The 13,590-nt window shown below is 33.6% G+C and overlaps 1 protein-coding gene and 1 pseudogene across 1 annotated transcript in view; one reads left to right on the plus strand and one right to left on the minus strand.

The window, feature by feature from the left end:
* Nucleotides 1-78: 78 nt before the first annotated feature.
* LOC107997257 (serine/threonine-protein kinase NLK2) overlaps nt 79-13,590 on the minus strand; it is a 180,519-nt gene continuing 167,007 nt past the window's right edge. The window contains 2 exon segments of the mRNA XM_062072421.1: nt 79-3,999; nt 4,002-4,072. Coding sequence (XP_061928405.1) covers nt 3,839-3,999; nt 4,002-4,072 — 232 coding nt within the window. The 3' untranslated portion in view covers nt 79-3,838.
* Nucleotides 3,999-11,851, plus strand: LOC107997283 (uncharacterized; annotated as a pseudogene).

The raw sequence follows: 13,590 nt of genomic DNA on the forward strand, positions 1-13,590 counted from the left end.
TTGTGTTGATATTTTTTTATATTTCATAAATGTGATTAGTTTCTTTCAAAGGTTAAATAAAAGAAGAAATAACAACGATTTATCAAAACATGTATAACGATTTATTGAGGAGCTATTCAAGCATGTTAAATTTCATGAAATGCAGGTACCTACCTATCTACTCACTAGCGTTACATTAGACGCGCATTTTACTCGCAAAACTGTACGATCTATTTCTTTTTATTTTTTTATTTTTTTCTTTGAAGGAGAGTTGCATAAAATTGCATTTAGTTCCCTTCGCCGATCTGTTCTTGTTTAGCACTATCATCGCTGCATACCAAATCAATTCTATGTTTCAACAAAATTATTTTATATATTATCATACAAAATTTCATTAAATTCTTTCTTCATCAAATTTATAATCATAACATTTTAACAATATCCTTCAATTTTTTTCTTCTTTTCTTTTTAACAAATTATATTCAAGAATAAATAATTTAGATAAAACAAACGAATCGTTTGTTCCTAGACGATACGTATCGAAAATAATTCTTGTATTCGAGTCAGTTGCATGCTGACAAGGTCGCTGCTATGATCGTGCTAGACACCAGAATAAATCTGCCTACGTTAGTTTTGATTGCCAGTCTTCAATGCTCTGGTATTTTTTTCCTTTTTTCTAAGTTTTTTTCTTGTTTTTTTATTTTCTTTATTTCGTTCTTAGAATTCGTCATTCGCTTTGTTGATCATCCGAAAGCTAACGTCGAATTTTCGAAATGATTTCGATTAAACTTTCGTATTCAAAAATGGTGCTTGCACTATACAAAACGGTTGTTGCTGTTGCTATTTTATTATGCGTACAAACTAGAATCCTTTTTTTTAATCGTATGCAACGAGAAATCAAAATATCTTTAATAATTTTTTATATTTTTATCTTTTTTATTTTCTCTTTATAAGAATTAGATTAATCATCTGAAGTAAAATTAAAATCGAATCAGCTAATCGATAATCGATCGACGATGGTGATTTCTCGAAAGAGAAACGAATTCGATTTCTCGCAGCATTCGATCATTTCTTATGCTACCAGTCGAAGATAACCTTACAAACTTAATTTACACAATCGTTCTTATGTTTTCGTGAGAAATTATACGACGTGTGAATGCAAATTATCGAGCAATCGAGAAATTTCATCTGGAAAGTTTAATCGTCTCGCTTATTAATCTTAATTTTTTTTCTGAATATCTTTGTGTGTACGTATGTGTTGCGTATATTCATGCACGTGTTCTTTACATTTGTTCACCCGTGTGATTTTCGTGCTGATTTATTTTTTTTTCTTTTTTTGATTCGCAGTTTTCCACTTATATTTGATTGTTTAGTCGAAAATTATCGAGTACGACGCATTTGGAATTAGAAAGGCTGGAATCGACTACGATTTTTATTTTTTTTTCTGTGAAGTTTCACTTTCTACAACGATAAATGTGCATATACCGAAAAGTATCAATCGATCGTTCTTTTCTACGAAGAATCCAAACGGAGAAGAAGAATGGAAAGATAAATCCTTCAATTCGCATTCGATTCTTCGTCAAAGATTCTCGACATGGCCATAATTTATCAAGTTTTTACAGCTAGTTAACAGAAATAAGGGCTCAAGACCAATTTCGTGATTGTTTTTCTCTAGAAAGGTAATTTTAGAAATATTTTCGAATATCAGATTAAAATTTTTTAATTTAACTAGATTTTGTATTTTTGAGTGAAAATTCGTTGATAAAGCAACATTTAATAACAAGATTAAAAATTTTAAGAAAATATAAAAGTGATTGAGAAGCTTTTTGAAAAAAGGCTTTATAGAGATTTATATATTGTATGTATTTATATATTTATACGATAATTAATGTTGAACTATTATTAATTATTTTTTCTAATTATAATTATAATAAGTATAATTGTTAGATTGATGCCGTATTTTATGATAAACCATATTTTAAATGTCGTATTTTAAAGATAAATTATATATTTATAATATTCTGCTGAATATTATCAATTGCATTACACATCAAAAATTTTCTATAAATCATATAAATTAAATGTTTTACATCTATAATTACGAATAATTATATATAATTAGAATATCTTTTATTCAATAAATTGCTTTAAAAGCAATTTCAAACAAAGAAGTTATAAAAATTATGCACATTCGAAAATTTGTTAAATTTTAATCAATTAATCGATGTATTAAGACAAAATTTGTTCGTATATTCCAAAAAATAATCGTTATTCAATTTTTTACACTCAATAAAAATGCAAGAATTTACTTTAAACGAATAAAAAGTTTCATTCTGGTTGGCTATTTTGATATTTTGATCAAGAGAATTTTGCCTTAAGTGCCTTTTTTCAAAAAATACTCCTTTGAATTTTGCAATTTTGTGTCTGAAATTTTTCAAAACTGGTCTTCAAGCACCTGGTGCGTAGACATATCTACGACGTGCATAAATCGAAATATATCGACTGCGATCAAGATCGAAAGCGTACATCGAATAGCCTGCGCGATTTCCTCTTTTCCCTTGTAAAGAATCGACGCGACAGTATCGATGCGACAGTATCGACATTATACCGTTATGGTCGGCTCCTTACAGTACGTTTTAAATTACGAGCTAATTTCGAATAAACGCGACTCTGTCTATCGCAAATCGATTTACAAACACTACTTAATTGTGAAAGACACGATTGAATCTACAATTGAAAAGGTTGATTTCGACGGGAACGGAATTAGATTTTCCACGTTTTGACAGCCAATGGTCTGGTATCGATCATCTTACGACGATTACGAAAATTTCAAATTTTATGTATCGTAAAATTTTATTTTCATTTTCAAGGATATATGAATAAACAAAATTTATTTTACTAACGTAAGTAAATTATAATTATAGATAAAATTTTTATTTCGTTCGTATATTCATAAGTCTATTTATTAATCTTTATTTAATTTAGCTACATACAAAAAAAAATTATTCCGTTCTCTTCGAAATCGACCTTCTGGCTACACATCATACACGGAGAAAAAGGGTGATACAAAATCTATGTCCAATCGAAACCGACACACACAGATAGAATAAATTGCTGTTTAGTTATTAGTTTAATAGTGATCAGCAATAATTAATTGCTTCCATCTCGTTACGTAGATTAAACAGATATAGGCATCGTAGACACGTAATATTACTTAATGGTTGTGTTTTTTTTTTTTTGTTTAAATTACTTACAGTTTCTATTTACATCTGAGTACATCACCATCATGATGGTCTTGAGTCTTATCACGTGTTTTCTAAGAATATATTTTCGAAGAAAGCAACCTCGAACTTTTATCATCGACGATTCACGTGGAAATTCTCGATCGAGGAAACGACTCGTGTCGATTCTTTAAAATTTTACTCCTTCTCTATTTAATCAGAGAATTCTTATCGTGAAAAATTTCTTCTCTTCCACCCGTATTCGAAATTTCGTGCAAAATATCTTCCGAGAAAAGTTTTTTTCAAAAATATCTCTCTTAAATCTCTCCTTTTGAGAATCAGAGAGTTCATCAGGAAATCGCCGGCGAACCATATTTCTCTCCTCTTATGTTACAAGTGTTATTCGTAATCGCTATTACTAATCGTATTAATAAACGCGATGCAAGTTGTACTGTTTTACAATTACCATATATTATTAAATCCTCGGCCGGCCTCGCTTACCCGAAAATACAAAAATTACACGGCGGAGATCAGCCTTTTCTACTTCGTTCCCCTATTTTTTTTTCTTTTTTCTGTTTTAACCTACAAATATCAACTCTTGCCTCCTATCGTTGCGAGATAATAATAATAATAATATATTACAGATAGCCCGCCTTTATCACACGGCGGACACTTTCAATAGATACAGAATCGAGGATACGATCGACGATCTCCTGGTGATCTCTGCACCGAGCTCTCGAACGATTTCCACTATGATCGATGAGAGGTTCGAGGAAGTTGCTAGGAAGAGGAAGAGAAAACGTACAATTAATGTGTGCACGGGATGTGGGATCGATTGATCGAAACTCCATACAGGTAATTCTTCGACAAATCTGTAAATTTTATAATCAATTAATTTAATTCTTTTGAGAAGATAAGAAACCTTAATTATTATTATTACTTTTTTATCAACTTTTAGAAAAATGAGAGAATAGATACGATCGGAAATTTTTCAAACATCTTTTCCTGGATATCCAATTTTATACAGGTGTATGAATTTTTCTTATATCTTTCTTTATTTATCTCTTTTCTTCACGGTGAAGGGGTTGCGCCCATTCGATCGACACCCCAGAGAGTGTATAAATCTTACAAGTGTATGTGTGTGTTCAGGTGTATGTGTAGAAGGCATACGAGCATCCCTAAACATTATTTTGGCCGTGAATTTAGAGTGGTTGGAGCGCGAATGGATGATCGCTGTTCGTCAATCGAACGACCGTCCATTCGCCTCTAAAAAAAAAAAAAAAGTATACATATATACCCGCTAATAGAAACGATCCTACGTGTGTAATAGCATCGACACGAAAGAATTTCTTACATATACATATCGTAGAATGCATTCGTGCATGCGCAAATCGTTCCATTCATTTTCACCGGTCCCCCTTCCCCCAATTAAAGATTTCCTCTTATTAACGACTTAATGCAAGAGAGAATCTCGTGTCTCGCAAGTATAAATAATTTCTCTTTCGAAACGACTCGTGCTCTTGCCGCGTTAATAATAACGAAACACTCGACACGTGGTGGCAAATAAATGAAACATCCTGTACACACGAAAGTTTCCATAAAGTTTCTAAAAGAGTTCACACAGCTTATCGCTTTACGTACACGTATCGCCGACAAAGTTTCACCCTTAATATATATTTACAGAAGCCGTGACGGCCTTAATTGAGGGTTAATTAAACGCACGAATCCACGAAGAGGTCAAGATTCGCCTGTCAAGGCCGGTTCTCCACGCGGTTCATTTCCGTGGTCACTCCACATGGGAACCGCCCTCGAGGAGTCCTGGCGTATGTATCTTTTCGACGGTAATAAATTTCGATGATCGACTACTTGTGAAAAATTATTAATCTAAGAGTTTTCCACGAATAATAAATTCGAGTAATAAATTTAATTTTCGAAAGTGAATTTTTCGAAACGTATCGTTCTATTTTTAAAGCTATCACAGAGGAATTTTCTCTTTCTTCTTTTATCGTGTCTCATCGATGTTTCATCGCCGAGAACGTCGAGGACTCCAATCGGCCGAGTTATATATTTACAAGTACAAGACACCAAGAACAAGGGACACGCAGAACATTAAATAGACGATCATAAATCGATCAACGATCGAGCACTCGCACTTTTTCGTTTTTTATTCTCTCTCTCTCTCTCTCTCACTCTCACTTTCACTCTCACTCTCTCACACTCTCTCTCTCATTGAATTTTATCATTAGCACACTTCACTTTGTATATATATCATCTAGAAACATAGATCGTCCCGGTGTGAACATCGAAGAAAAATTCGAGAGGCGTTTTTGTTTCGAGAGCGAAAGACATTTTGTTTTATTTTTTTTTTTTTTCTTTTCTTTTCCACGAGGAAAAATGTAATAATATTTATATATCGGAATCTAGTACGATCGTATTCGATGAACGAACGCGAGAAAGATACTAGAGAGAAGTTTGTTCAACAGCGAGTTCTGCGAGTAAAACCATGCCGTCGAGATATTTTTCGTTAGTTACAAAAAAATATATCCTCGCGCGATGCGTTCGAAGAGGCTAAATCGTCTTTCTAAATCGAGAAGTGCCGGATCGTTGAGCCCTAGTTCCTAAAGTACCAGCTATTTTTTTCATTTTTTTTTGTCCTTTATTAATTAAGTATATATATATATATATTTATACATATATATACGTACGTGTATAGAGAGAAAAGAGAGTAAAAACGAGCCGCGTCCGCCTCGAAAAATGAACGTTTTTTTCACGACAAAAGGAAAATCGTGACGGGCGAGCTCTCGATATAACGGGTGTGTCAAGAGTTTTTCGAAAGTGTAGCGATTTTTTTTTCACTGTTTACCTTACAGTCTAGCTCGACAATGGAAGATTATAGCGAGGGAAAGATTGGAGAAATAAAAAAAAAAAAGAAAAAAGAAAAGAGAAAAAGGGATCTGAGGGAAAGAAACTAGATTTTAGATTGGAAAACGCGCACACATGGATTGAACTTGCACAATTCGTCTCAACATTCGCACGGTTACTAATTCTAAAAAATACGTGTCCGCCCATCGAAAAAATGCTCGTCTTCGAATAATCTTTTTTTCTTCTTCTTCTTCCTCTTAAGTACATACACGATTAAAACCTTAGAACCTTAACATTTTTTTTTTTTCTTTAAATCTTAGATCGAACTCTACACTACTATGTACAACAACACGGTTTTTTTGAGGTCTTTTACTGTTTGTGCCTGCCTATTTTTTTTTCCTCCTATCTCTTTTTTATCTTTTTCCTCTTTCTTCGATGTACACCCTTTCTTATCGAGGGAACATCGAAATTTTCTTCTTCTTCTTCTCTTTCGTTTCGTTTTAATCGCTAAATGTGAAAAGGCTTCGGGCTACTTTCAAGGTACGCGAATTCTCGAGGTTACACGCTAATATTTACACGCTTACGAGTGCTAACAGTGTGCTCGCCGTCGAGTCACTCCTCTCGACGGTCGCCATTTTCTTTTTTTTTTTTCTTTTTTACAGATATTACACGCACGTGACGAACTATTTTTCATTTCGAAAATTGTATTTTTCTCTGCCCTGCCATTCTTGCTACGGAATTCAAGACTATCGGAGACGTTGGACGAATTTTTCGAATTATTTATTCGAGCTAATCAATCTATAAAACATTTGTTCTCGTTATTTTGAACACCTAAATACCTTATATCACTAAGAAAGTAGTTTATCGTTTACCTGTAAATATTTACTGCCGATACATGAATTTTTCTATTCTCTTTTTTGCATTCGCTCATATGATATTAATTACACTCGTATCGATAAATTTTGCGTTCATAAATGAATGAAATATTTTTCAACGAATACAAGAAAACGTTCTGATAAGAAGCACGAAGAATTAATGTAACTTCCTTTAAAACAGCTAGATTATTTTCTTTTTTCAAATCTTTAATATATAATTAAATCGAAATAAAATACATTTATGAGAAAAGATTTGCTTGCTTCATCTGGTAAATTCTAATAAAGGGAAATGGAAAAAATTCTAACTATCTAAAAAAAAATTCCTCCAACGTCTTAAAATCTAGAACGAGACCAACGAATTGAACAACGCGAACAAAGCGATGGGGTCGATGGCGATTTCTTTAATTTAACAATGGTATATTGGCAGTGCTGATGCGAAAACTGTAACTCCAGGGAAGAACTACGATCGGTAGAATCCTCTTTAGAATGAGATACGCTGTAAATGTGGCACGTGCGAATGATTTTTACCTTCTATTCTGCATACGAACAGACGTACGTCTGGAAAACTGGTTTCTCTTCTCTACAAAATGGGTTCGCCTCGTTCCATTCTTGCGTTTCCCTTTTTCTTTTTTTTTTTTTTTATCTTCCTTAATCTTCGAGTTTCTTGAACCATATAATTCCTTTTTCGTAGAATATTTCGAAAATGGGACGAAATTCATTTCGAGATGAAAATCCTTTCTTCTTCAAAATAATTCTCTTAAGTGAAATCGAAACTTTCGAATTCCTTAAATGTAATTTTTTAAGTATTTAAATATCGTTCCTTTAAAAATGGAACAAAGTTTATCGCAGTCTTTAATACCTATTCTTTTTTCAAAACGTGCAGACGAATCACGTACGATGGAAAGAACAATCGCTACGAACGTCTCGTTTCATCGATTAATGAAAAAAAAAAAAAAATTCGATAGAACGACAAAAATTGCTCCCCTTCTTCTATCTCACAAATCGAAGACTTCGCTCCATATCTGTTCTTTTTCTCCCCTCGTCGTTAAACGTGGAAAGTCACCAAGAGATCACGTACAACCACGAAACAATTACGCCATTTGTGTTTTACTGTCTGTCATAAACGATCCGCAACATTTGCATCTACGTAACGATTTCTTCTTCCTCGACCTGTTTTAACGCATTATTCCAACGCAGAACGAAACGAGGCGATCCGCCGCGTTTAAAATCGTTTTCTAGGACCCCCACGACTGCCCACGCCTCTTTCTTTTTCTTTTCTCCATCCTTAAATTGCGCAAGGTAAAACTCGTTCTAAAACTTGGAATATTGTTCATACTTGGATGGAAATACTGTGCTGGATACATCGATGGGATCAAGCGAGCATGAATTCGAGTGCGTTCGAGCTGTACATTTTTATTAAGGTATCTATTTCTTCTTTTTTAACACACGAGTTTATTCCGTAACGAGGAAAAACGTTTACCGCCGTGCCTACCATTTTAAAACGTTTCTACGTGAAAATTCAAATATTATCCTTTACTTTATTTTTATAAACCTACATGCTCGCAGTCGCAGGGTTCTCCAGAGTTTCTCTAAATTATTTGAATTATTTCGTTTTCGTAAATCGTGCCCTGTACTATCGCAATTTAATATTTCCAATGTGTTCCTTTGTGTTCCCGACTATTCTAATCTCGTGTTTATATTTTAAGTTAAATCGACTTATGTGTGTATGAGAATGTGTGTGTGTTTATACGTGTGTTTATATCGTAAACGCAATATATTAAGGCCTCTTAGTTACTAACGACAGGTCGTCACGTTTTCATCCTCCGAGCTACGACGCTACGACGATACGAAGATGGCGATAGAATTACTTCCCGCTTCTCTTCCGTCAAAAAGTTCCTTTCTTCGTCAAAAAAAAGGGAAAAAAAATTGTATCCCAACGTATGTACACGCGAAAGTCGAAAAGTGCTTGGCTTTATGCATGTAATACTCGCATCTGGGGGCAAAAGACGATCTTTGCCCGAAATTTTGTTCGTGAGAAAGGACGAGAAACCTGCGTCTCCTCTTGCCTCGTCGCTTGGCCACCGAAATCTGATGCGTGTGCGATTGTGGATCAATCGGAAGGATCACGGAGAGACACGCCAGTCGATTGTATTTAAGTAAATATAATTTTTATCGGTTCTACTGTGCTCCTTTACCTATGTATTTCTATTTCTTTTTTTTCTTTTTAGGATTTTAGAGAAGAGCGCCCTCTGAAGCGTACTATTTAAATAAGTATAACGACTTATGTGTGTAAATCATTGGGTATGATTTAAACTTTACAAGTTTCATCTCAAATTATATCAAATTCTTGTATTTTTTCTTTTTAGGAGACGATTCCCTCTTCATAATCATCTTGAGTAACCTGACTAAGTCTTTTAGAAGTTTGAGGAACTATACAAAAGGTGTCTTAAGTACGATCTAATCCCTATATTAAGTTCGTTCTAAATTTCCCTACTACGTGTGGCTCACTGTCATCGCGGGATTAGATAACAGACAGGATTCTTGGCAGTATTTGGTACAACATCCTCGAAATGGAATTATCGGTATTATTGACTGGCTCTGTCTCTCCCGAATAGAAACGAAAGGTGATTAAAAAGCAAAGCTGAACTGAACTCGGTGCGGTGATTGCTGTGTCGAAGGAAACGTGAAAGAAACAGTGCGCATAAAAACCTGTGAAAGAAACGTTGCGGAGGTCAGTGCTTAGAGGTAGAACTGAAAATATTAAAAAAAAAAAAAAAAACAGACGAAGAGAAAAAAAATGAGTAAAGGTGGAGGAGATGAATAATAATAATAATAATAAAAAAAAAAAAGTCGACGTGCCAAATCGGAGACAAGAGAACCACCGTTTGCAAACGTCTTCTTTTCCTTGTTTTTTTCTCTTCTTTCTTTTTTTTGTTCTTTTAAATCCGTAGCAATTTTATTGGTGCATCACGCGCCAGCCACTTTCCATAATGAAGGCATATTCGCTAGTGAGGAGTATACGTGGATTTTCATTTTTGTCGCTTAATTAGTCATTATCTAATAACATAGGTACCTTACGACTTATGCATTATCACCTAGCCTCCAGTTATTATTCCTTTTTTTTTTTTTATATATATATATTTCACGGGTTCCCAATTTACACGAGAACCAACAAAACGCACACGTTTCAAGTGTGATGAATTTTCCAAAAAAAAAAAGAAATGTTCGTTCTTACGTATATACGTGTGTGTACGCCTACGTGTGTACATATACGCGTGTGCAACAACACGAAGAGAATGTTCTTGGTATCCATATCTCCTCTCTGTCGCGTGTTCTCAATTTTTTGAATTTTTCTTTATATTCTTCTCCTTCCTCTTCTTTTTTTTTTCTCCCTCTTCGTTTGCTACTTCATTGTCGCCTCGTTCTTCTTTTATTTTCCGAGGTGTGTTATTATTATATCGTTAAATGCCCAACTGACCAGCTACAGTGAGCTACAATTATTTACAAATCTTGTTAAGTAAACATTTCTACAATGTGTATCTGTATTTTTTCTTTTTCTTTTTTTTTTGTTCTCTCTGTTTAATAGGAAACATTAATTTTCGCTCGATCGCACTCATTCCGATTTTTTTTTTCACTCGTTTCTACCACACGCATACACATTTGCCCACTCGTACATTTCCCCCCTTCGTTTCTCTCCTCGAGATTTTTCATCTCTCCCCTTTCGTCCCCCTAGGCTTGATTAATTAAATCGGACCGTTGCGAAACTTGGACGAAATCGTTTGACGTTTTCTCTTAGAAACAGAAAGGATTATGGTAAATAAATTCTTTCTCTTTCTTTTCTTTCTTTTTTTTTCGTTTTTCTCCCCTCTTTTCTCTCGCACTTGCATCCCCAATTTTATTGTTCGACGAGACCTACAGACACGATTCATTGGAAATCGATCAATCGAATCTTTGACGAAATGTGTTCAAAAAGCTGTTGTGAGAATTCTTCTACAATAATGAAATTAAAAATTGTTCTAGAAGAATTATTCATTGGATCGATTTTAATATTCGGAAATATATAAAAATAGAATAATTTAATCTTGACGGTAATTATACGACATTTATTATAGAAGAAATTTAAGTGTTCGTGATAAAAACAATCCTCGTTCACAAGATTCGCGATATTTTTCATTCCACAGAATAGTTTTTCAGCAATATAATTAAAGATATGATATTTACAATATACGCAAATATTGTAAATATACATAATATTATGTAATAATGTACATTTTATTATCCATTAATTTTATTGAAGAAACACTAACGACGATATAAATATTTTTCTCTTTTGGAAAAATAAGAAAATCGGAGAGAGGATTGTTTTTGACACGATTCAAAAAAAAAAAAAAAACAAAATAGCGATTAATTAACTCGTTTCATCCAATTAATAGGTTATAATTATCAGTCTCGACGAAGCATAAAATTATAGAATACAGGCGGAAAAGTCGAAGAGGAAACATTCTTATCCGTCCAAGTATCCGTGGTACGAGGGCTCTGTTCAATTTTCATTGTTTCTAATTAAGGCGACAGCGTTTTGTGTTTCGTGGTGGATCGATGTACACAATAATTTCACTTTCGTTCGATCGACGAAAATTATTTTACGCAGCTTATCGATCGCCTGTGATTAGACACGACGAAAATTTCGATTAATCATTATTATTATTATTATTATTTTATTCGACGCTGTTTGCGTTTGCTTCGGTGCTAGTTGATTCGATTCATGAGCTATTTTGCGTATTATATTTATGTATGTACACGGTGAACGCGATGACGTATTTACAAATGACGAGGAGAAACGCTTCAGCTAGCCGAAACGGGTAAGACCGGCACTGTTTTTTAAATTGTACAAAAAAAAAAAAAAAAAAAAGACAATGGAATCGAAGAAAGGAAGAATCACGATGCAACTTTTTTTTTTTCTTCTAACTAATGGAACATTTAGCACACGCCTGACAAATCGCAATCGCGAAGATTTAGAAATTATCGTTTATAATCTCGATCGAATTAAGAGCGAAGTATCTTCTCTGCGAAGATGACGATCGAAAATACACTTGCAAACAGCTTGTTCGAATGTAATTGGAACGATTTATTCGAGAATAATTATCTGTTTCATCGGTGTCGTCTTTCGGCAGAGAAGAAGCTCCTTCTTCTCTTCGTGTGTATCAAAATCCATTCTTTTTTTTTTTTCTCTCTCTCTTAAATTCTCTTCCTTTAAAAATCGATCGTTATAATCTCTTCTTTCCTTCGTTTATTATCGCCCTTTATTCGCCTCGGTACATTCGCCAAGAATACTTTATATATATATATATATAAAAAAAAAAAAAAAAAAAAACGATAATCGCTATTTTGACTTTGATTTTTCTTTTTTTTTTTCTTTTTTTTTCTTTTTTTTCTTCTTTACTTCATTTTGCTCGATCCACGCGGATCCAAGGGTTATTAAGAGTAGAAATGATCACGAGTCTGCGTAAAAAAGAGAACACATGCGTTGCTTTGTCTCTGTCGCCCAACACGGAATAATGAAAACGAGTTTTCCTTCGCTACTAACGCTAAATCGCTACCTAAAAAAGATCCGTAACGGTAATTCTCGTGGATATCTACTGGCTATCTAAGTTCCTTAAATAAAAATCACACTCAGAAACGTAATTATAGATATACCGGTGTGCTCGTCGTCTGGCCTTCGAGTGCGTTTGAATTCAAGAAGTGACAAAGAATTATCGACTATTATTAATATTATTATTATTATTATTAATATTACTATTATTATTAATATTAATATTATTAATATTATTATTATTATTATATCTGTAAACACATCTCGACGGTGATCGACGACGATCGTTTCGCCTTAATTTTCTTATTAGGAAGATTAAAACTTCTCTCTCACTTTTTTTTAAAGGCAATCACAATCTCGATCGATACGTTGACAATGGGTTTACATTTAGCGAAGAAAAGAAACTGTGTAACTAAGCGGTTCAAACGCAATTCCGAAAATAGAATATGGGCATTCTAATTCGAGAGGCCGTGGTTTCGAGCCTTGTTATTATTATTCAAGTCTAAAGAGAAATGAAAAACCAAAGCGAGATCTGGTACGGAAGCGCTTACAAAAATTAAATTAAATCATTTATTATTTTCTTTTTTTTTATCTACACCAAAAAAAAAAAAAAAAAGACGATCCTCTCTGGACGATTCGAACACAATCCCAATCTTCTTTCTCTTCTTTTCATCTTCATCTCGATGCGATAATCCTCAAAAAGTTCTCCTCAAGAAGTTCACGACACTCACGTACGTGTGTATATGTGTATGTATGTATGTATGCGTGTGCTGTATATCTGTGTTGTGTCTGTGTGTATGTGTATTCGCCACGATTCGTCGGCAGTGCATTAATTATTACTATTACTATTACTATTATTATTAATAATATTATTATTACTATTATTATTATTACTATAATTATTACTATTATTATTATTAATATTAATATTATTATTATTATTATTACTATTAATATTATTATTATTATTATTATTGGAAATAAATCGCGTGATCCACTGTCGTGATCTAAGAATCAACACGATTCCTAGGTATCTTCTCGCATGGAGGATGCTTGTTGCGGA

The sequence above is a fragment of the Apis cerana genome, linkage group LG3 (genome assembly GCF_029169275.1).
Source record: "Apis cerana isolate GH-2021 linkage group LG3, AcerK_1.0, whole genome shotgun sequence".
Taxonomy (NCBI): domain Eukaryota; kingdom Metazoa; phylum Arthropoda; class Insecta; order Hymenoptera; family Apidae; genus Apis; species Apis cerana.